Source organism: Ornithodoros turicata, chromosome 6 (assembly GCF_037126465.1).
Source record: "Ornithodoros turicata isolate Travis chromosome 6, ASM3712646v1, whole genome shotgun sequence".
Lineage (NCBI taxonomy): Eukaryota > Metazoa > Arthropoda > Arachnida > Ixodida > Argasidae > Ornithodoros > Ornithodoros turicata.
Window position 1 is genome coordinate 68,910,241 of NC_088206.1, and position 24,698 is coordinate 68,934,938.

Genomic DNA, 24,698 nt, shown 5'->3' on the forward strand with positions numbered 1-24,698 from the left:
CGATGGAAGTCTCACGGGGTAGTTTTGCACGTGCGGTGAGTCAGCCTATATATGGACCTGTCGGTATCTATAGTGTATCTCGAGTTCCATAGGCCCGCACAATACCGACTGAGGTTCCAAACACGATGCAGCCTTCACAATCCCTACCTCACGTTGAGCCAAGCTTGACAGATCAGTGACACGTGGTATGATTCCCCGCATGGGAAGAGAGTGCTGTAACTATGCTCCTGTCCATTTACTGTTACCACTTCACCGCCATGCAATCCACAGGGTGCGCCCTATATACTGTGTGTATATTTGTTTGACTACTCCCTAGCGGTCACTTGTTTCCATTTTGAGGTTGTGGGGCTTTGTTTTAGCGCTTGCCGACATATTCCCATCAGCACGATCCCAAGGTTAACGCGCTAATTGTGCTTTTTTCGTGACCTGGTTACTTTGTTCTTCCGAAGTATTACTGCAGCTCATTGACTGAGTTAGTCTTAGCGCCGTTGTCTCATCCTTGGTGTCATTGTCAGCTGTACGAGACGTCATTTGCAAACCTGCGTGATTTAATTCCAGTATGTACACTCTAAGAAAAAAAAAAGGAGTAAAACGGGGAGTAATTGCAGCTTCTACTCCCCTAGTCTGCAATTACTCCCATTTTTAGTCCCCTAACCCGACATTTACTCCCCAGGACTGCAAATTGTCACTAAACTTCGCGACTGGTCTCCTGAATGCAACAGTCTAGGTAAATATGTGCCCTTGGTCAATTTGAACGACATAAGGCTGTATAACTCAGACAACGTAGCAATTTTCCAGCCACACAGAGTAAGAAACAGTTAGCGCATCTTTCTTCGCAAAATGTGCCCTAGTACGGCGTAAGATTTTATATAACTCGATATATCACGGTTGACAGTTTGCTTCAAAGTATTTTCATGCATGCACACCAATTATGTACCTGGGACTCTTACAACAGCGCGTGAAATGCAGTCTCCACGCTGTGACATTCATTTACTCCCGTGCATTTACTCCCGAAAGGGACTATTTTTTGTGGCAATGCGTTTAGTCCCCAAAAGGAGTAAAAGTACTCCTTTTTTTCTTAGAGTGTATCCGGGGTAAAACTAATGGCCGAGATCTAAAGAAGGCAAAAATCGACTCCCACAAACAGCAATCCCGGTGTTTACGCGTTTGTTAACGTTTCCATACATGTGCCGTGTGACCAGGACCTGCTGTTCAGGATACATCGAGTTCCTCTGGCAGGCTATCCTTCGAGGATTTCCTAGCTCGATAAGCCGACAGATACGGGTCTCTTACCCCCCTACGCAATAGGCCTCTCCCTGTTTGTAAACAAATGACGTCATAGTGTTCGACAGCGCCACCAGTTTGGTAGAGTTGAACTTTACGCTCGAAGCTAGAGGCGAACCAAGTCGCGCCCGAAAGCCTGAAAGTCTTGAGGGGATTATGATTGTCCCTGAAAGGGATGCGACCTTCGGTCCTACTTTTCTTTCAATAGGAGGCAGCGAACAAGGGTTCATTCGTGGAACCCAGCCATCCCCTTCCGATTTGTTTCGGTTTCAGTCTGTCTACCAACGTCATGATGACGTTTCTCGGATACAGGTCTATTTCAACACCGCCGGGACGAGTCCCTGCTATCGTATATGGAGTAATACAAGGATCTTTTAAAGTTGACCGAGGCTTTTATTTATTTCTTTAAATACAATGGAAAATCTGTGAAGTCAAGTCTACGTCAAGTTTTCAAAGTGTTCACCATGCGTATCTAGACACCGCTGCCATCGTTGTGACAACTCTTTGATGCCTTCGGCGTAGGAAGCAGTGAGGCTGCTGTCGTAGCCACTGCAGGACATCTTTCTGAAGGGCTTCGTCCCGTGTGGGACATCTTTTCTTCAAGGTGCTCTTTAATGGGCCCAAACAAATGGTAGTCGCTTGGGGCTAAGTCTGGGCTGTAAGGAACATGGGGCGAAAATTCCCTGCGCATTTCCGCCAGGGTAGCTACCGTCAAATTCGTCGTGTGAGGCCGGGCATTGCCGCAGAGAAGAATGGCCCTTCCGGACAACATCCCTCCCGGGCCTTTTCTCGCGAATCGCACGGCACCCTTTATCAATGAGGTGTAGTACAGGGCATTAATCGTGACCCTTTGCTCCATGAAGTCCACATGGATGACATTCAGCATGTTCCAGAAGACTGTTCACATGGACCTACCAGCAAAAGGCAGCGGCTTGTTTTTCTTTGGCGACGGGGAAGCCTTCTTTGTGGGGTTGTTCCACGAATGGGCACTTGTTCCCTGCCTCCTATTGAAAAAAAAAAAAAAAGAAGTAGGACCGCAGGTCGCGTCCCTTTCAAGGACCATCGTAATCCCCTCAAGACCGCGGCTTTCGGGCGCGACAAAGCTTCGAGCGCGTAGTTCAACTCTACCAAATTGGTGGCACTGTCGAACACTATGACGTCATTTGTTTACAAACAGGGAGAGGTCTATTCTGCACACACCGTCCGGCTCCTGCTATCTGTGAATATATATATATTTCTTTTATGGTCTATCAGGGTACTTTATGATAACTACCTCCATTTATTTTCTGTGTGGCCCTCCACGATCAACGCCGCCTCTAAGGTCAACGCCGGCTGATTTGAGCTTGAGGCCCCCTGTTCTGGGGCATTTCTTCCAAGAGCAGGAAATTTGTGGAGGTCAGAGAGAAAGTCAAGCCCAACAACACAACAGACCCGAGAAACGTCATCGTGACGTTGGTAGACAGACGGAAACCGAAACAAATCAGAAGGGGAGGGCTGTGTTCCACGAATGGGCACTTGTGCGCTGCCTCCTATATTGAAAGAAGAGTAGGACCATAGGTCGCGTCCCTTTCAAGGACCATCGTAATCCCCTCAAGACCGTGGCTTTCGTGGCGCGACCTCGTTCGCGACCAAGCTTCGAGCGTAGTTCAACTCTACCAAATTGGTGGCGCTGTGGAACACTATGACGTCATTTGTGTACAAACAGGGAGAGGGCTATTCACTATACCACAGGCCGTACGCTTTCGGAACTTTGGTGCCACCAGTGACGTAACCAGAGAGAGGAGGGGGGGAGAGGTCAACCCCCATAAATCGTACCTTTGGTAGTGCATGTGGGAGAGGGGAAAGAGGGTGAAATCCTCTCCCTCACGTAAAGTTCCGGTAGAACCCCTCCCGAAATATTTCCCCCCATAACAACGTGAACAGACAGCAGTTAATGTTGTTAAAATACTTTAATATTACCGTGAATTGTTGGAGCACATGATGAAGCACGATTGTGGCGAAGGACAGGGAGCACATGGCATGCACTAAACGCACTAAACATGCTGAACTGATCCGTGTGATCACGCAGTATAATCATTGCACAAGTTTCACTCATGTACAAAGTCCATGTCATGCAACATGGGTCAGTCCTAGAAGACTAAAAGGAAGATAAATATCAGCACTGTCACAATCATGCACAATTGAATGTCGTGGATACAAGTGGTGGATGTGAAGGAATAACGTTAACATTAGAGGCAATGAATATCGGTCAGAAGAGTGCCCGACGAAATCGAAAGTCTTTATACTTACCATACAAGCTCAAGCCCTGCGTTCTAATCTAATCCTATCTATCTTACCTAGTTCCTATCTAATAATTAAGAACGTCGTCTTGAAAGCGTTCGTGCCGCAATGCGTTGTGAACAGGTAAGAAAAAAAAAGAAAGAAAGAAGGAACTTTAGTTTGCATACCACAGTAAGAAATACCACATGCGCGCAACAAATTATGCGCTACAATATTCTTCAATACTCTTCAATACAATTCTACAATATTCTCCGAATTAAAAACGGCCAATCGCCACATTGGAAATACATCACGTGACTAAGTCTAAAATACGTGCCGTTTAACACACGGTTGTCTATTCAGTTAAAAATGCTTCCCGTCATTAAGTATGATACCGCTAAACAGCAAGGCACTTCTTGATAAAATCTATGGCGCTGGTCCATCTCAAATATTATGGTCGAGATTCAATATTAAATTTAAAAACCTTCAGGAAATCAGTCCTGGCTACGCGCGCACAGCTGCGGACAAAGCTGTTCGAAGATGGCCAAGCGCCTGGGAGGCAGTTCCTTCCACAGACCTTGCCTGCGTCTCCCCCACCTGTGCCTGAAGCCAGGCTCTAAGGGCGTCTCAAATAACGTAGCCTTAAGCGGCAAAGGCATCACAACCACCGCGTCGCCCTTGAGTTCAGAGGCAGAAGTCTTGCGCTTCTTGGAACTGGGCGTCGGAGGAGAGTCCTGGTCATCGGAGCTCCGCGGAGAGGAAGTCTTGTAGCCGGAACTGTCAGTTTCTTTGACGGCGCTACGAGGGTTCTCGGGCATGGGAACTTTAGGGGTGGGCTGGAGGGACGACTTGAGTTCCTCCAGGTCGGGTTTCGTGTGGATGAAACTGCAGCGTGCGCCGAATGAGCAGTAGCCCTGGGACGAAAGCAAACAAGCTGTGATGTTCATTGGATCATGTCGCACTGTCAGGAGGGACCGTGAGGCGCTTCAAGAGGATAACAGGCCGATGTTCTACTTGTTTCCCTTTCCGATAAGTCTAACTGACAACCACGTGACTCGTGACGTCATCGAGCTCAGCCGAGAGAGAGTGTACATGGTCAGCGGCGGCACCGTACGTGGCAACGGTGGTGGTGGTGGTGATGGTGATAGGGCTTGCCGTTGTCGGCCTCACGTATGTGGGCAACGTCACGACTTACGCCCTGGGGGAATGTGCGTCCTGGGCCGACTTCTAAGGGAACTGTGCCGACATATGTCTGAAAGCGTCTGAGGAACACCGTGCCAACGCCTCCTAGACAACACAAGGCCTCAGCCAATGCCACCTATGGATAACAATTCCTGAGAACTCTTTCAATTGCCGTCGGCAACTTTGCCCTACTATCGCTGTTGGCGATGGATAGGTGACGTCATCGAAAGCGCGAAGAAGGGAAAAGCTCCCACATTGAAAATGTATGGTAGCCGGCCAGGCCGGGTCCGACCGATCTTGAACTTTCACATATAGCGATGGTGGTAGTGGTGAAAGAACTCGCCGTTGTCGGCCTCACAGAGGTGGGCAACGTGCGTCCTGGGCAGACTTCTAAGGGACCTGTGCCGACATATGTCTGAAAGAGTGAGGAAAACCCAGGAAAAAACCCCAGAAGCATCACTTCGGTCTGTGATTCGCCACGATGGAGCTCTTGCGCGAGCCTACCAAAACGGCTTTGAAGCGCGCAAATTCTAAATTCTATTCCATTCTAAATATAACGATAACGATCGCTATGTGAAAGTTCAAGATCGGTGATGTTCAAGACTATCCTTCAAGATGATGTTATCGAAAGAGTGCTCAGGCATTTTCTTATATAGGAGGTGACGATGGAACTGGTTGCCGTAGTCGGCAACGCTTACGCGGGCAACGTCACGACGATCGCAGGGGGAGGGGGCTGTTCGTGCGTCCTGGGCAGACTTCATAGAGAACTGTGCCAACATTTGTCTTAAAGCGAGTGGTGGCCGTGCTCGTGCTAGACGAATTTTCAATAGCCAATGAACGCGCATGGCCCTGTTACGTGAGGGCTGTAGATCGGACCGCGCCTCGAAAGTCACAAAAAAACCTCGGAATCAGTAAGTGGAAAAGCTAACATCCAGAACAAAGGGAGGCATTGTAGTTCTGTCGAGGACTATATGCATTTCCACAAACATTAGACCATTACGGGATTAAATGCACTAAAGTTTAAGCGTAGTTTAGGAAATATATGCATTACTGGAGTGTAAATTTCTTGGTCAGGGAGAGGTTTTTAATCGCTCCACAATTTACTCTTTTTTTTTAAGTTCTGTGTTAGCGCCGCGAAGCAACTGTGGCTATGAGCAACGCACAGACGTGGACAGATGGAGTGAGGACAGCAGGAAGGTGTGTGGGACACAGGGCATAGTATGCGTCCTGGGCAGACTTCAGGAGGAACTGTGCAGACATTCGTCTGGAAAGTCTGCTAGAAAACTCAGTGGAAACCTCAGGCAGCTCAGCCGGCGGTAGGATTCGAACCCACTACCTCCCAGTGTTCATCACGACCTTAGCTACCATCAAACGAGCGAACGCTTTCACCCGCTCGGCCATGCCGCTGACGTCACGAACAGGACACCCAGTTTTTTTTGTCAACCGCCCCATCACATCAACTCACATCCTGGTGGTAGTCCTTGCAGAGTTCGGAGCGATGCTTGGGATGCCGTTTTATGGGCCTCAGTTCGTGAACGCTGTGTGCGTAGACACAGCCGTCTCCGAAGCTGCAGACGCCCTCTTCCACCAGGTGATGACACATCTCCGTCTTGTAGCGGCTGGAGAACACCGTTGACCACCAGGGTGGGCTGGGGACGGGACGTGGATCGCGAGGGTCGCGTCCCTCTGTGGCGTGAGACGCCAGGCGGCGCATGTGGTTCACATGTTTCCTCTGCGATATAGTAGTGTTAGTTATTAGTCGCTTTAAGAGCTACAGCCACACTGGGTGGGACCTCGAGTGGAGATAAGTAGTGGCTATATACTCGTCTCCGCAATGAACCTTCATGTAGGATATGATTACGGTTCTTAACGGTATTTCAGTTTTCAAGCAAGTACAGTCGAAACTCGTTCGTTAATATGACATTCGTTAATACGACCTCCCCGCTTTATCACCTTTTTTCTCAAGACCTGTTCCCTCCCAACGACCATCGCATGTAACTCATGTTTGTTAATGTGACAATGAACGGTATTTTCCGCACAACTAGGAGGGAACATGTGTACTTTACCCTCATTACTATGACCGTTGGTCACTGAACCGGCGGTTCTCCTGACCCATAACGACCAAAACCCGAGCAGGCCTTCTTTGTGACTCATGATGCCCCCTGTCTGACGTGCATAAAACAGCAGTGTCCTTGGCCATATGGTCATGGCGACCTGCTACAGTCATACAGCATTGCATTCATCGACCATGTCTGAGCAGTGCAAACAAACAGAGCAGACCGCCGGAATAAAGAAGCGGATATGCGTCAGATGCAAGGAGTGACCATGCATCCATACATTCTTTTAAAAAGGCGTCATTATACGTTTTCCGTTACCAGCTCACATAATTGTCTACGTTTTGAAGCTTGCGTAAAGGCTATGGCTACATACGACTCCATTCGCTTTCTGACCAAAATCCGCGGGAACAACCGTGATCATATCAACGAGTTTCCACTGTACATGTATTGGTAATTCAGTGTCCAAAGAACTGTGTTTTGTCAAGAATGTAAACGCTTGGCTCCTTGATGTTTTTTTTTTTTTTTTTGCAAAAATGGCAGCTAGGGGTGGACGCGAACTATCAGGACCTGAACAGTTCTATTTAGAAGCAGCGAAATCGGCAAAAACTTACCAAGTCCTTACGTGGCCGAGACCGCCGTTCCCGTGCCCCCAGTGACATATTGCTTGTTTGTGGTGGTACTACAAAAAAAAAATAATAATAATCAGAGAAGAGGGAATGAAACTTGTTACACGTACAAAACCACGTAATTATGTTCTGGTCAGGGTCGGCGATAAGGTGTGAGTGGGGTGGGGGGGGGGGGGGGGGGCAAGTAAGGCGACCGCCTTAGGCCCCGCGCACGAAGCGCTCAACCAGGGATTACTTCTTTTTTTTTTTAGTATCGAGCATGCACTTAATCGTGTGAAACAGGCCCCGCGATGTGCCTTTGCCTCGGGCCCTGCACACCCCTAGCACCGGCCCTGGTTACGCTTTGTTCCGCACTCCAAACCTTATAATATGTATTCGAGAACCCTATATAGTATAAGAGGCCATGTCAATTACAAAGTGCTGAACAACTGTTATGAAAAAAAAAAAAATACGTGGGCCTATACATCAGCGTGCTGCTAAGCAAGAGAAAGGCACCATCAAAGCAACTGCGCACATCGGACTCAGAAAAACAAAGACATATCCAAGGGAAGAATCAGCTTCATCGACACGGTATTGCGGTATTCACGCGGTATTGCACCGCTTTTGGTGCCAACGCATAATGAAGGACATAATACGCTTACGCTTATTAAATTATAAAAACCGATGACCTCGTCATAAAAAGAAGACTAAAAAAGTTACTGTATATAATCTGAAAACGTGGGGACGCTATCCAAAGGAATGTCCGCAGACCTTATCGTGGCAGCTGCATGGCACGAACAATAACAATTCCAAATTCCTGAAGGATCGCGCATCCGATCTCGCAAGGCCTAACATACCTTTCGATTTGAGCAAACACATTGTTTTTGGCGATCTCCTTCCTGCACGTCCGCGAGCAAGCCGCTCTCCGAGCGAGGCCCTCTGAGAGGACTTCGGGAAGAATCACGTGAACCCACACGTCTTGGCGATGTGGGTCAACTTTTCTTTGAAGTGAGATGTCCCCACTGTTAGCAATGATCTTTGCTTTCCGAGTGTTACTTTTCGGTCGGTAACCCCGGGGCCTCCATTTGTATCTTTTGTTGGGGGATAACGGGAAAATAGGAGGAGGCCAGATAGTGAGAGACCGACAGAAAGTGCTGGAATCGTTCAAGAATGTCCGTTGCTTTACGTGACAGACAGACGGAAACCTGTTTGAAAAGGCTAAGTAATAAATGGACTAATACTCTTGGATTGGAGCGACATCAACTACCCCGACTGCAGTTTGTGGGATTGGCGTAACATTTCTGTCGCAAGCGCCAGTTTTAGAAGACGACAGCGTCGGATTCTGTACAAATCACATTTTTAGTATCGATCACTGGTGGATGGGGCAGTAGATAGAACAAATTCGTCACTAAGAAATACATACGGGTATCAATATTAACGCTTGAACGATGCTGCAAATCCCGCTACCAGAGTAAAAGAGGCTTCGTAGGTATCAGGACAGAACTAAAACATTTTGGCTCTAAGTTTCAATGCAATATCTCCTTTCCGCATCATCGTTCAATTAAGCGGCTAATGTGAAACAAGGTCATCAAAGCCCTCTAAGGAACTTGCATACTTACCAGTGCTTCTAGCCGTGCTGCAGTTTCAAAATTCCCAGTTCCTGTGCCAGAGAACTGATGTTCCGGCCGCCTTGTTGAAGAATGTTTGCATTACCTCCGAAATCAAGTGGGCGGATTCTGCTGATAAGCTAGACTTGTTATCTTACCAAATTCCCCCGTAATTTTATGACAAATTTGGCATACATCGGCTCTTGTTATTCAAAAGCATCTTGCACGTCCCATTTTGTGCCTTTTATTTTATTTGCATCTGAAATAATGTTTTGTAGGTGTACGTCTGACAACTTTTTCTCAGCACCTTGCAAAGCACGTGTCACTGTTAGGTCATGAAGCGGACGCAAAACGAACAAGGGCGTGACCACAAACAATCCGAAACTGAAAGTAGTTTCAGTGCCATCATTTTACACCAGGGGGCTATGCGGATACTGTCACGTGATCGTTAAAGCGCATGACTGTCCCGTCTTCTAAGTGACGGGAGTACAGCTGTGATTAAATCGAGGAAGATTTAATATTTATTCGCGTTTAGCAGCTAGAACCCTGCCAAGATGAGTGCTCGGGACAGAATACAGATTTTTCCATCGCGAATGTACGTACAAACCGGGCAGTTTGCCTGGAAATCTTCCGTTACTCTGCTGCTTGTTTGTGGAGGTGTTTCGCCTGAGCTCGTCTGTTCGCCTTGGTTATTGAACAAAATATAATTTTATGTCGAAATTAGCACAGATAAGTCCGTCATTATCATTATATGATACACCAATATATCATTGATCGTTATTTTAATCGTCCTCATAATTTTCTGTCTTAACAGGGCCATGACTCTCATGAAAGGCAGACTGAAGGCAGCACAAAAAGGGCACAGTCTTCTAAAAAAGAAAGCAGATGCCTTACAATTGAGGTTCAGAGTTATATTGAAAAAAATCGTAGAGGTACAGTTTTGCTCCCATTGCTCGTGTCCTTGCACAGGGATATTCCAGAAAGGATTTTAATGGATCCTAACATTTTGCAGACGAAATCTCTGATGGGGGAAGTGATGAAGGAGGCCGCTTTTTCACTGGCTGAAGCGAAATTCACCAGCGGTGATTTCAACCAAGTAGTCTTGCAGAACGTCACCAGGGCGCAGGTGAAAGTCAGGTCCCGTAAAGATAACGTCGCCGGTAAGAACATTATCGTCCATATCCATGCTTTTTTAATCTAGATATTTTTTATATGACTAGTCTTAGAGGAGTTTCTGAAAATAAAATCCGTTCGTTTGTTCCAGGTGTGACACTTCCAGTATTTGAATGTTTTCAAGAAGGCACAGATAGTAAGTGTTGGAAATAGATTTTTGCAGGGTAGTGACCCATAACGGATGTTTTAACAGAAAAGCTAGCGGCAAGCCATAAAACATTATAGAGCACTTCGTTAACCAGTCTCTGTGTAGGTTAGTGCATCTATAACTCCTTATGAAAGCAAGTACTCAGGCCAAGCAGAAGTAGGTCATCTATCTCTGCTTTCATTTCAGTCTAGGCACTAACAAAACTCTGTCGTCTGCTACTGTCCACCACTTTTGCATTGACAATTTGCATATTTTCCCCCATAAGTCCTCTCCCAAATTTTTCACCTGTTTGAAATTAATAAAAACGTATATTAAAAAAAGTGATTATGAGCAACATCGAGCCCTGTGTTTAAACAAAATGGCACTGTCATATAGTTTCCGCATCTGCTGCTTGCAGAAGACGGAGCAGACTCATCTCTTGTAGGCTACTGTCTTTAATATTTTTAGCTAGGTGACGTGAAGCTTACCTGGGCCATACTCGTAGCCTGCTCCAGAATACTGTATCATGAAACAAGATGTAGGACTTGCCCTCGCATGTTGTACATACTCGCTTCTCTAAATAGCCAACGAACTTGCGGGTCTGGCCAGGGGAGGTCAGAAGCTCGGAAAGCTGAAGAAAAACTACTTCGAATCCGTGAAACTTCTGGTAGAGCTGGCCTCTCTGCAGACGTCTTTCATAACGCTCGACGCCGTGATCAAAGTGACCAATCGCAGAGTCAACGCCATTGAGCATGGTACGTGATCCACCGGCAAATGGTCGGCAAATGATAGACGTGTCAGTGAGCTCCGTAAATTCCTGTTTCAGTGATCATTCCTCGCATAGAGAGGACGTTGCAGTACATCAACTCCGAGCTGGACGAACGAGAACGAGAGGAATTTTTCAGGTGAGGAGGATTTTTTTCGTGTCTTGTGCAGTTGTTTCGATGGATTACTAAGCCAAGGTCAATAAGATCTTAAGTTATGATTTGCAGGTAGAAGACTACATCCATAGTCAGGGCCTGACTTTTTAGGGTTATACGCGATTATGCCCGATATTTACCTCCCGATTCAAATCTGGAAGAAACGGTGTTTAACCCGGTATTTCCCAGAAAACTTCTGGATCAGGGGGATCCAAAGTTATCACAATTAACAGAGCGTGTCATGTGTCATGTTGATACTGGTGTGTCATGAGTAATATGCCGAGTAAACCAAAGATTTATGCTTGATCCAATCTGGTTCAACCAGAATTGGGTTGAATGGGGTTCAGTTCAACCCGATTACGTCCGAACTCTTGAAGCAAAATACAACCCGATATTTACCTCCCCCGATTTTGTTAAAAAGTATAACTAAAAAAAGTCATCCCCCTATCCATAGTCTACTGTGCACCGCAAAATCTACCGGGTGTGGTGGTTGGCTTCTGAGCCTCCGTGATGAATACGATTATGCTAACATGCTACAAACGTTAGCATACTTAGTCCTACACCGTCCTCACTTTTTTGCAATATAGAAGCAATTTGCACTCGATGCGAAACTTGTTTCTTAAAGGAGCAGTGATATAACACTCAGCATTGCTGGAAACCCCTCTTCGTTCCAGTTGCCATCACGCAAAATGTTTTTCCTCAACAAATGTTTTTCCTTCTTTGAAGTTGAGTAAGTAGTACAGGGAGACATGATGATAACAGACACAGAACACAGCTCACGCATGGAGTACACAAGACACAACTGCGACTGGATTCTATGCTGGGAACGCCAGATATTCCCGTTATTTTACTGAACTCCCACCAACTTCTGTTGCTTTGCTGCAGTGGTGGTCTTCTGAGCAGCTTCTGAACTTGGATGTTGGGAAAGGGCACGCGGCGCCATCTAAATGCCTTGCTTTCTAAATTTTTCTCGCTCCCAGCTTTTCTTCTACACTCTCTCCTTAAGATTTCTGTCCCGTTAAGTGAACTCGATGGGGACAAATGCAAGGGAGACATGGACTGGTTTATTGAGAAAAGATAGTGGATAAACCTTGCGAGTCTTTAGCTACAGAAGCGACCTCTGCTTGGAAACGTTCCCTGGTGTTTGTCTCACGTTCTTGTGGACGATGGCTATGAGAATTATTTTGACAATCTCCTGCCTGTGCCGCGGAGGATGCCCTCAGCTGACCGTTGCATTTTCACGATGCGTCTTCGTGCCTCCTTTGCATTTCTTGATCACATTCCAACAAGAGCAACACGGTCTGGATCTTGCACTTCTATGAAGCGAACTGTGACATATTCTAACTGTACCGTACCGTAAATTGTGCCGTAAGCTTCTACCGTATGTAGGGAACACTTTAAAGCGATGGTCCGAACCCAAAACGAAAGCTAAACAGACACTGTCACGTGCTTTCTTATGATGCTGGCAGTCACTGTGCAAAGTATTTGCAGCCAAATTAAATTTACAACGAGGTATTTATAAACTAATTTTATGGTGGGCACTCTTTCTGTCGTGGCGTCGCTATCAGCCGCTCCCGCTTTCTGTTCTACCAAGTAATGGAACCATCAATTCTAGACAAAACCTGCGGATTAAGTTTTAAATTATTCGAAGCAGTATTCAAAGATGTTTATCTCACTGACCCTTGCGACATCTGCCAAGGGTGACGTACTAGATCATGCTTATGTCATTTTTAAAGCCTTAATCGACCTAACCTTACCTTAACCTTACCTTAACCTTAGTCGACACCTCGAGACCTTACCGTTAAGTGTAATTAAGAAAGTGAAAAACTAGTGTGTTTCAGGTTGAAGAAAATTCAAGAAAAGAAGAAGCAGATTAGGGAGAGGAAAGAAAAAGAGACAGCGGAACGAAAGGCAAGAGGGGAACACATAGAGGAAGCTCCCAACATCCTTGACGACACCAAAGACGAGGACATCCTCTTCACTTAGGATCATTCCACGATACCTAGCTGCTGGTAGCGTTTTTGTTTGTGGGCCCAGGAGAGCGTGAAATACCACATTTTTCCAGTCATCGTTGCTCCTGTTTTGGTTCCTGATGATTATTTCTAGAAAAATGTCGTCAATGTCGGGGGTAGTCTTTTTTTTCTGCAAGAAGTATTGAGAACATTGAGAAAAAAAAAAAAAAGCACTACCCTGTTTCTTATAAGGAACTTTAATAAGTGTCGCTTTACTGTTTGTTTTGTTTACTGCGTTTGTTGCTTCCTGCCCAGAGGACGCTGGACCTTTTATGGTTCGAGCAGTGATGACATGCATATTTAAAAAGAATTTTTTTTCTTTCTTTTTGTTACGTTTTTCACTACAGATATATCGATAGGGTTGTGTGTGTCGTATTTGCAAAAGAATGCCAAGATAGCGGAAGACATGTATGTACACTGGAAGTTCGTATGATCCGAGGGGATTGACGTGTTCTGCTTAGGTTGAAAAGGGATGTAAAGTTTATGTACAGTACTGATTAAACTGTGTAAACGTGGACGTGTCTAAATTGCGCTACGAGTGCGTGGATAAATTGCACACTGTTTTGTGCGAGTTGTTTTATTTTGCATCGGCAGTATTTTTTTCTTACAAGGCATCTTGTGATAACAAACACAACTCATAACACACCACACATGCATATATCTTCCACGTTAAATTACGCTCCCTTCACCACGTATTATTGAAAACACAGAGATACGTATATGGTGAACTGCTCATGTGATATGATGATGCGATTTATTTACATAAAATATATATGTGCAGAGAGAGTTACTTATGCATGACGGATATGTTATACTTACAATTGCTGTCCTGATGGGTGTGAACAATGTGCTCTGACGTGAATACACATGAACATGCATGGATGATGTGCTTTGGAACATAACCTGTAGTCAATTCCAGGATCATAACATCTGACTAGATATACTCATCCGTTGCCCACGTTGAAAACGTGGGCAAGCTTTCAGTGGAAAAAAAAAGAAAAGACTAGTCACATTACAAATATTAAAATTCTTCGTCCGAGCTTGCAGCAAGAAGCTTGATTCGATCCGAAGCTTTCATCTTCCGTATGGTTTTCTGGGAAAAATATTCGAGAATGGTTCTTAAGAAAAATTCAATGGATAGCTGTGATGGATAGTGTAATACTTACAGGATCCAGCTGTCTGAAAGCTTTTCGTCGATAGCGGGATCTGCACCGCCGTTTACAGCACGCAATGCACCATAACGTGCAGATGATGAGAACAGCAGCAGATACGCCACATGTAATCGGAATCAGGACGCTAAGAGCATAACTGTCCTCCTAGAGGTAGAAGCAAAGTGGTGTTAGTAAATTATTTGCTGTTGCGTGTTAATTTCTGGCTTAGTGTCCTGCTTTAATCGCGCGAATCACCGAAAATTTGGTCTCGACGTGGAAGTGACACGATTACGAAAGTTCGTAGCAGACGACCACGGTGCAGACGACAGATGACGCATGTGATTCAGCCCGATTCAGATACAAGACACGGCGAAAAGTTTTCGTAAAAGAATAATATGCTCTAGATATTAATAAAAATAAGTGAGATTTGTGAAATTATTACTTTCCACATTCCTAGGCAAAAGGAAATCAGGAAAAGTGCGAGGTTCCTTTGCGTTCGTTAGTGGCCATTGTTGCAACGAAAAATGGCGCCTGGTTGAAACTTTGCAACTCATGTAACTACAGTCATGGAAACATGGAAATGACACAGAAAGTGTAAGGATACGGAAATAGTAGAAAGTGCTTGTGGATAATGTTTAAAAAGTTGCTTAACCATAGTGGTGCGTGCTTCGGTGCATGCTGTTCGTTATGTTCAAGAGCGCGCACAGATAGAGGGTGATGTCCACTCACGAGGAACCCCGTGTAAGTTTTTTGATATAACTGATGATATGAAATTTCTGACGTGATTATGATGCTAAGGACCGACAGAAGAATGTTCTGCTTACCCTCCATGTAAACAACGACGACCAGAAGCTATGCACTGCAAAGGAGAGCAAAATACGTTTCAAGCATATATGATACTGTTGAATAACTGTTTGCTGAGATATGAAATACCTACCATTATGTATTTTATGCACCTCGATCTTCTGGTTCAGCGAATTGTTAGCAGAAGACACGTTAGCTGGAGATAGCGTAGTTGCGTTCACAGTAGTATTAGTGCCATTTATTGGTGGCGAGGTCACATTGGAGTACCCAGCGTTGGGTTTAGCCGGACTAGAGGTGTTGCCAGCCTTGGTGCTTGGTAATTTCTTCATCGTTGTGCTAGGGTACGGCTTGGGGCTGGTTCTAGGGTACGGCTTTCTAGGTATGACGGCAAGAGCATGGTTCTCTGTTGCACCGCCATGCGCCTGTAAAACGAAAGTGAAAGCACAATGAGATGTCTACCCAGGAGAAAATGAAGTGGGAAGTCGACTAGTACCAGTTCGTTCCCAGTTTGCACCCACTGGTGATCAACTGGTACCAAACTGGTGGCAACTGGAAAGTGAACTGGTACCGGTTCAAGCTGGGCTTGTGGCAGTGGTAGAATTTACTATGTTGTGAAACCTCAGGGTTGCGGCGTAGCTGCAGTTCTGTATCTGCAGCGCATCGAAATTGGGGACAACACTTGTGGCACATACAGTCTTTTTTCTTTCTTTTTTTTTTTTTCAAGAGCGACGTGTGCAGTTTTGGCGCGTCGTTTCATATTCCAATAGGTGGTGGTGGTGGTCCTCAGCCAATCAGAGGGCTGGCACTTGTTGCGTTTGCGTTGCTAAAAATTTGGCTGTGTTCCATTGATTTTCTAAAGCGAAATCCTGTTTGTTTAGAAGAAGGGAGGAACATAAGTGTGACTGTGTGCTCACAGAATGCCGCAGCAGAATTTGGGAGAAAAGTCACATCTTTCTGCTGCCACGTGTTGCCACCATGGGGTTCAGCCACAAGATATTCCATAGCAGACGACGGCACTGCCGTAGCAGACGACAGGACCTAAGGTGTCGTCTGCTATATGCACAGTGCGCCACTTCCGATACTCCGGCGCCGTGCACACGCTCAACATAAGACGCGACGGAGCTTCCGCACCGTGAACAGTTTTTTTCCCTTCTCTTCCACAAGGATATTCCGTGGGAATGTCACTCATGTGAATACACGGTGATTTGCGTGTTCTGCTTCCATGTATGTGCAACGGTTGGATGTGCTGCCTTACCGCATTTCTTTCTGTTTCGGTTGCATGCACGATTCCAAGTAGTATTGCCCCTATGAGAAGGAGTCGCAGCCACTGGGGCGGACGGATCCAAACGGGCCCCATGGCGAGGTTCGTTGTGGTGGATGCCTTTCTACTCCTTCAACCCCTTTGGGCACATCTAGGGAGATGAAAAGGATCGATATTAGTGTCGCGATGTTCGCCCCATGTCGATCAATTCGCATCTATTCCACTGCGTTACTGCAGTTACATATGCTTCAAAGAAACAACGCGACTTCGTTCGCCTATCTTTGTTCTATCGCTCAACAAAACTACAAATAGCCTATAACACTATTCCAGAAGTAGTAGTTGTTTTTTTTTTGTTATAGATAGGTTTTGCGTTCTCGGCATTTATTTCTGGGGAGATTCGGCGGGTGTTTTTCGGCATTTATATGTTTTGCCAAATTCGGATGTTTTCGGCATTTTAAAACGTTTGGGCCGAAAACAGATACCGAAAAATCGGCAGCTATAATCACTAGAGAAGAAGGACTACCGAGGGAGAGCATGCTTGGTAGGTGGTACATTGAGAACGAAAACAATTTCTTTTTTTTTTTTTTGAGGGTCCAACGTGTATTTGAACCCTCTTGATCAAGGTGTTACAGGGGAAAGTTTTCCCCTTAACTATAAAGGCATGCAGCTCCGCAGGACAATATTCCCCGCATTCCGCCCGGAAAGGAGGCGAAGGAAAAACGAAAATGTGACGCGCCGGAGGAAGAAAAGTGCAATCGGGTACAGGCATTTTCGGCATATAGCACCTTATGGAAGCGTATAACTCGGAGTTTTTCGGAACATGTCTAATTAAAAACAGGAAAATAAGAAAATCTTCCGGGGTGTTCTCTGGAATTTTTCGGCAAATGCCGGAAACGCGGAATCTTAGTTATAGACTATTTGTAGTTTTGTTGAACCTCCCTTTGTTTTTGTTTACTGTGCTATAACCGAGAAGCTTGGAACAGTTGCACTTTATTGCAGCGAAACACATAGATATGTTTTTTTTTTAAATCTCTTACAGAATTTTTATAATAAAGCTACAAGAGCTACGTCGATACGGTTTTCACAGGTGGGTTATGCGGCGAGGTGGACATCCTACTGGACGATTAACTTCGCCTAAAATTAATTAATTAACTTATTCATAGATGGATGTTTTATGGGAAATGCGAGATAGCAGAATTGGAACCAGCCATTATTTAAATCTACCCTCTCGTTTTAAATATCCTGAAAGTAGCATGTACTTCGAGCTATAAATCGCCAAAGTTGAGCCGAAAAACTGAAACCAGGCACTTCTCAAGTGCAAAAAGGGGGGAAAGGGCGCTCGCGTCGGCGTGCCACGTGCTTTGTAGCGATCGATCTGATTGGAATAAACGCTGATCTCTTGGCTAGATAGACGGCTTTCCAGCCAAGATAAGCCGAAGCGCTCGAGAAGTGCGTATTTTCGGTTTCGGCTCATTTGGATAACAAAGTTAATCAGTGCTGCCCTCGCAGCTTCAAAAGAAAAAAAAAATCTTTAAGGGATAAAAAAACAGAAAAAGAAGCGGTATAATGTAAAAGAATTACCGAAATAGAGAAGAGCAAGAAGGAAAAAAAAAAAAAGGAAAGAAGCGACTGTGGTAGAAAACCAAGATAAATCGGCACACATCCTCACAGAACAGAACAGCGATAATTCCTGATTATCACTATTCTGTACAGAAGCAAATATATTACCGTACAATATGTGAGATGATAATAATAACCTGTGTAATGGCAGATGCACAGTGCAATGTGCATAGTACTATAATAATAAAAAAAAGAAAAATGAAATGAGAGACCGGACCATGATTATAATATTCCGTAGAAGCCTTCACTACTCAATGAAGAAAATCGGCTGTCCTTCTGACATCTACGATATTGCAAAAGTTACTTTGATAAACGACTGCCAGAAAAAAAAAAAAGGCATCCTGCAAGCACAGCTCCTAGCAACGTTGTAATAGTTAGTAAAAATGGTAAAAACTATTTAAAAAGAAAAAAGAAACACTTAAAAAGAGAAAGAACACTCATAAATGACGCAGTGAACGTAACTTCACCTCTCCCTTCCCTTTATGCAAATATCGTCACAGGACACAACGCTGTCGTGTCCTATCTTGTATCCTATATTTCCTACTAGCACTATATTGTAGAGAGGAGGTTAATATCTTTGCCTATACGTGGAGGGACTGCATGCGGAATCCCATAAATTTCCATCGGCGCATGTGGCCGCGAACAATAAGAGCAGACACAAAACAACAGGTGTGCTCTGCCGTGTACATGAATGTCAAGAGATGTGTCTTTCGTTCTCCGTATTGTACGGACATTTGCGGGTACAGACCTGCGCGTTGGCTCCACGGCATTCGCGCGTCGTATTTCTGCCGTCGTATTTTAACGCTCGGATTATCGGGTCTGGAACAAATGAGCGCGAACTGGTTTGCAGAAGAGATTCCACGTCAAGAGATCCAACGGGTCAAGAGATCCACCGGTGGATCTCTTGACTCGGTGGATCTCTTGACCCGTTGGATCTCTTGACCCGGTTGGATCTCTTGACCTGTCACAGGGTTGATTCTTTCGTCCCCTTTGTGTTACGCCGTTAACTCTAACATGCGCTATGCAGAAAGTATTCGGATCGAAATACGAGGCAGTCGTTTCATGTGCGGTATAAATCAAAATAAAAACTCTGATGGCAAATTCAATATCTCATTTTTATTGATTCAGTTAATTGCTTTGTACAGTGCTGGACAAAAGTTCACGGAACACGCTCTGGCGCATTCCTTCCTGATTGTGAAACCCTACCGGCGAATGTAACTATACGGACTTGCAAACAGGTGACTCGGTTACCTAGGCACATGTCTAAGTCCGTACGGTCTCATTTCCTGTTAGCGTGTCACTGTGAGGAAGAAAGGAATGCGCCGGAGCATGTTTCCTAAACCTTTGTCCAGCACTGTACAAATCCAATTCAAAACGCAAATGGAAACTAAAATTATACATCCGAGGGAAGTACCCCAACCGAAGCAATTTTGTCCAAATACACTTCCAGATCTACAAATGAGACTGGGCTCGCGCTCATGTATGAGAGCGTGGTGTCCATCTCCTGCAAGAGTCCTCGGTTCCTCTCTTCGATGGCAGTCGATGTCGGCGTCGGCACAGCGATGGGATCAAGCATGAGTGCTTGTATCCTGTTCTGTGTAGCGTGCTGGGTGACACGCAAGAACTCCAGGAATTCCGTGAAGTTCGGGTGGCGGGATGTGAAGCGGCTGTGTAGGCCGTTATGCCAGCCTTCGACCATGTTCGTTGTCCTGGGGCCCCGGTTGCCAAATTGTCCCCAACGATCCCGCAGTAGCGCGTTTGAGAGCCAGTAGCCTGTGTAGTAGCGTCCAAACTGGTCCACTCTTGCTGCATGAAGCGGCGACAGACAGGGCTTCGCAGACAGGAGGTCGCTGGCGAACTGCAGACGAAAGTCGTCCGGAACGAACGGCAGGTGCCTCACACGAATGAACCACCTGTTGAGTTCACCGTTCTCTCTGCAAACCGTCCTCAGTCCGAGCTCATCACGTTTCTTGTTTATGGCCTTTGCGTAATGGAAAGCGCAGCCTCGAACCTGTGCAACAAACAAGCGGACGACATTTCAATACGGTTAAGTGCGTAGTACGAATCGGGCGAGCAGTAGTTTTTCGTGAACGGGTCATAGAATAATATATATATATATATATATATATATATATATATATAACCATGAAATGAAATGTATATATATATAATCATGATATATGTGCACAGCGTGTCCATCCTAACCACATATATGTTGTCCAACACATGGCGCAGTCAAAGAAAAGCCGACAATATTTTATGACGCTTGTGTTAGAAACAGGTGGTGCTTCGTAAGATCAACCTGCTTTGTAACACAAACATTATAGGAGAGTTGTCACTTTCTTTTCACTTTTTTTTGACAGCGCTTTGTATTGGAGGTTATTTCTGCAGTTAGCGTTGGCTATATACTCACGTTGGGTGGGCCGGCTGCTGTTCCAAACACGTTGATTGCGGCTCTTATCGCAGCAGACTCGTAGTCGAAGAGCCAAGTCGCTGTTGTGGACAGACGTCCTACATGCCGAACCGTCTGATCATGGAGTCTCTCAGGGTGCAAAACATAGCTTCATATGCACGAACGTCAGTTGCCTGCATCAATGTGTATGCAACAGGATGTGATTCACCTTTCGCTATCACGTGTATGGTATACAGCTGTCCGGGGCCATGAAATTCTGGGGGGTTGTATTTGAAGTTCCCATCTCCTAGTACGTACTCTGCGTTCACAAGGGCATCCAGGTCTTTCTCTGCATAAAACATCAGCATCCGCCTGCCTTCACTTTGATCTTCAAGTTGAAGAAATTGTTGTGAGTCTTTTGTGACTTGCAGCTCTGGAAGTATCGCGTCAACACTGTTCCCTCTGGGAATATTAGCATGGCGATTGCGCGATAACGCGCGCCTTTTAGATCCGAACCCGTAGTTGGTGCTCATGATGCATTTGATGTCGTTCTGCAGTCCCTCGCCGTCTTCTTCAAACCTCTCCTGTACGCCAGACAGGGCCTCGTCAAATGCCTCTCGGGGCCTCTTCCTACTCGTCCTGACGTTGGTTCGAACCTCGTACATATAACGTCCTGCTAGAACTGAAGCGGCATCAGCGTCCTCCGCAGGGTTGCAGCTATGTGGGGTTGTCGGGTGGTCCGGATCAGTTGTCATCACGCCATTTTGCAGTGTTAGGTGGGCAACAGAACAGCGTTCGTTAGTCATCTTGGCCAACTTGCTCAACCGATAGCAGCTCGTACATCTGGAATTAAGGTTCCATCATCAACGAAATGATAAAAAAAAACCGCTCGCAATGACAACGATAGGAAAACAAAAAGGTAAAGATAACTTATAAAACTACAGCTTGGAGATGACTGCCTTAACATTTCGCTCCTCAGAGAACACAGAGGTGTAGCAACGCAGAAGTGACAGGCCTACTCCGATTTCAAAGCGATCAAGCACGACTCTGTCTCTCGTTCGACTCTACGAACACCTCAAAACATCAGACTACAATAACAGCTCAATCGGCGATCTGGGGTGGTGCTGTAAATATTGCTGTTGTCGAACGCAGTAATTATAAGAACGAACTAACACTGGAACATGCTCCTGTTGTCCAATGCCAATGAATAAGAAGTAACGCAGAATTAGCAACATATGAGATCAACGAATCAGAATACATACCTGTAGTACTGAATGCTGGAATCGTTCTTGTTTGTGGACTTGAAACCGAACTTCGTGTTCGGCCAGCGCGTGCTTCTGTACTGGATGACTGGTTTCGACCGATGATTGGAGGGCACAAATGTAGGCGCACCGAAGTTCATGATCATTAAAAAACAGCGAGCCTGGTTCCCGTTGACTTGCAGCAAAGAAGCGAATCCCAGACGAATCCCAGGACCCTGGCTTGCGCTTTTTATATCCACTTTTCCCTTAACGTTTCCCGCCGATGAAGAAAGGACAAAGGCAAAGTATACTTCGTGCCTGGGTCCAGTATTCTCGGAAACAAGCTTCAGTTCTAGCATAACGCGGGGACAGCCGACGCCAATGGACACAAAAGTACAAAGACAACTCTGAGTCAGCAGTATACCCTGCATTTTGGGGTTGAAGTCAACGAACGCGACAGGTCAACGTTGACTGGAAAGCACGGTCAGACAGTGTTTTCCCGCACGTGTGTCAATAAAAGAATAGAATAACCTGATAAGGGTGGAGGCCAATGAAAGGAACGCGACAACGACAAATTCCCGCAGCTCACGGTTCTTTATAAGTTTAGCTCAATATACTTGGTAACAAGCACCCGTTCTGGCATAGCCTGTTGACGGCGCTTGGGGACAATGAACATAAAAGTGCAAAAGGCAACACTAAGCCCTGTAGGAGGACTGGCCGCCGTAACCTACAGCGCAATTTCGGGTTTTTCTCGCTTACTTCGTGTGTGTGTGTGCGTGCGTGGTAAGAATAGAGAAAACACTGAAAAGTCTTCACTGTTTCATTTCATTTCATTTATTTGCTTTAAAGACTGCTGAGGGTTTTACATAAGGGGGGGAGTTTAGTATAAACTGGTAGTTCAAGAACAGCGAAGATAACACAAACTTTGTGATTTCAACAGCAATAAAGCATAGAATCATACAACCATCCGTTGCCACTCATATTGCTTTATAAATTAATACTACAGCGCAATCCTTCTGCATTGAACATGGTATAATGGATAGACTTTATTTTCTGTCGCGTTCCTGACCCGTATGGCGCTTTGGCTTGTTTGATCTCTTGACCGGGTTGGATCTCTTGACTCGCCTGTCACCTGACCGGTTGGATCTCCTGACTCGATGGATCTCTTGACTCGTTGGATCTCTTGACCGGGTTGGAACTCTTGACCGGGTTGGAACTCTTGACGCTTTGGATCTCTTGACTCGCCTGTCACGTGACCGGTTGGATCTCCTGACTCGATGGATCTCTTGACTCGTTGGATCTCTTGACCCGAAGCGTGCAGAAGATATCCCGCAAAGCGCAGACAATTATGCGCGTGCGAATAGTCGAATTTTTTCGAATACCGAAGTGAATAATTGCGTGTTTCTCCCGAACCAAATATATTCGACCATAGTTCCGACACTAAAACTCCAAAAGCGAGGGTACAATGCAAAGTGAGCGGACTGCACGCCGCATGGCATGTGTTAGTTACGGTAACTATTACCAGTAGCATATTATTATTTTTTATTTTTTCAGAGCGAAAGAAATGCGGGACCTTATGTCTTGTGAAATTTTGCGTGACCGTTTTTTTGCGACCGTACGTATAATTGAAAACGGTAATATTACACGGAGCAACAGAAGGAGCTATCGTGACATATCAGCATTTACAATACATCATTCCTTTCTCATCCTGTCAGTTAAGCACTACAAAGCTCTCCATAAAAGGTGCGGGCGACGCAGAAACACAATTGGAAATACGCGTCTGCATTATGTGGAAGTTCAAATGGTGTTATAGCTGCAGTGTTCACGTGGAGCTACATGGTATGGTTTTACAATTTGAGTATTTCAGGCCGTTCTTAATTTGCGAAAGAAAAAAGGTAAACCAACAGACGTTAAGCCTAGCACGTGCAAGAACGACATTTTGACACAAATTTGTGCGGGATTTATTAAGCTGTCTAGAAAAAAGGCCTAAGTTATCCAGTAGGCATTAGGCCTAGCACGTGCAAAGTACGTACACACACGCAAAGTTTTGCTTGAAAATTTGGTGTATTAAATGCCGTGGCGAAATAGGACATTTAGCGTAAGTATCCGTGTTTTGTCCACATTATCCATGTAACCATGTTTTTCTCACATGTTTTACCACGCGGAGGGTGCCGTTTGTTGATCGTCTGGTATGCATTAATAAGTGCAGTAATTCGTGCTGCTATTATTTTACCGGGATAGCATGATTCAGGCTGGGATCTAGGCAGGTTCGGATGTCCTGACCCCCCTCTCACGTGTCTGTTATCAAATGTCAAATGTCTGTTATCACATAGCACGTCAATTACCTTAGGTAGCTAAGTATACTTGCTGAAAAATTTTAAATCGACCGCTGGCAGGATTACCTTAGGACTCCTTTCGATGTCACTCGGAACCGGCGACATACACTGATCCCGAGCGCAACTCCAACTGCCTCCTCGAAATCGTATCCTTATCACTGCGGCACACCGCTATATCGAACTCCATCGCTATAACGAGACTCAACTTTGGAGGCTTCATCCTAAATAAAATAAGCGAAAGTGAAACAATAACTTACTTCGTGGCCCTGCATACGGTTTCGTTGTCGACGTGGCACCAAGTCTTGTACACCAGTGAAAAAAATACTTGGCGAAAGTTATCGCTCCTCACCAAACGGAAGTGGGTTGGCCGGCACCTTCCGTTGCGGAAACCCGTGCAGCCTTATCGTCTGCTTTCACCGATTTCTGCCGTTGTGTCTGCGGTAACTGGATCCCACATTTCCCCCGCGCTGTTCAGTACGATATTGAAGGGACGTCGGAGAGCAAAGTGCTGTCGTCTGCTTTGGTGAACAGAACCACGTGTGTCTGCTTCGGCCACCTGTTTGAAACGCGTAACACCTGCTGCGGGCGCGCGGCGAAGAGATAGCGTTGCTTGCGATGTATGAAAGTGTGTGTGAGCGTATTTATTGGAGCGGGATCCGTTGGTGAG

General features: G+C 45.5%; 3 protein-coding genes across 3 annotated transcripts; 1 reads left to right on the top strand and 2 right to left on the bottom strand.

The window, feature by feature from the left end:
* Positions 1-3,214: 3,214 nt before the first annotated feature.
* On the bottom strand, positions 3,215-9,135 carry LOC135398279 (protein TIS11-like). The gene is made up of 4 exons (XM_064629699.1): positions 9,007-9,135; positions 7,394-7,461; positions 6,191-6,457; positions 3,215-4,457 (listed from the first exon to the last, which is right to left on the bottom strand). Exons 2-4 carry the CDS (start codon positions 7,439-7,441, stop codon positions 4,038-4,040), a joined length of 735 nt encoding a protein of 244 aa, XP_064485769.1. The 5' UTR covers positions 7,442-7,461; positions 9,007-9,135; the 3' UTR covers positions 3,215-4,037.
* A 291-nt stretch (positions 9,136-9,426) lies between these two features.
* LOC135397208 (V-type proton ATPase subunit D-like) lies at positions 9,427-13,741 on the top strand. Its single transcript, XM_064628622.1, has 7 exons — positions 9,427-9,589; positions 9,809-9,926; positions 10,007-10,154; positions 10,259-10,303; positions 10,879-11,049; positions 11,121-11,199; positions 13,056-13,741. Exons 1-7 carry the CDS (start codon positions 9,549-9,551, stop codon positions 13,198-13,200), a joined length of 747 nt encoding a protein of 248 aa, XP_064484692.1. The 5' UTR covers positions 9,427-9,548; the 3' UTR covers positions 13,201-13,741.
* A 46-nt stretch (positions 13,742-13,787) lies between these two features.
* On the bottom strand, positions 13,788-24,575 carry LOC135397209 (uncharacterized). The gene is made up of 6 exons (XM_064628623.1): positions 24,289-24,575; positions 16,437-16,593; positions 15,315-15,603; positions 15,202-15,236; positions 14,393-14,542; positions 13,788-14,319 (listed from the first exon to the last, which is right to left on the bottom strand). The coding sequence occupies exons 2-6, from the start codon at positions 16,536-16,538 to the stop codon at positions 14,248-14,250; spliced, it is 648 nt and encodes a 215-aa protein (XP_064484693.1). The 5' UTR covers positions 16,539-16,593; positions 24,289-24,575; the 3' UTR covers positions 13,788-14,247.
* Positions 24,576-24,698: the final 123 nt, after the last annotated feature.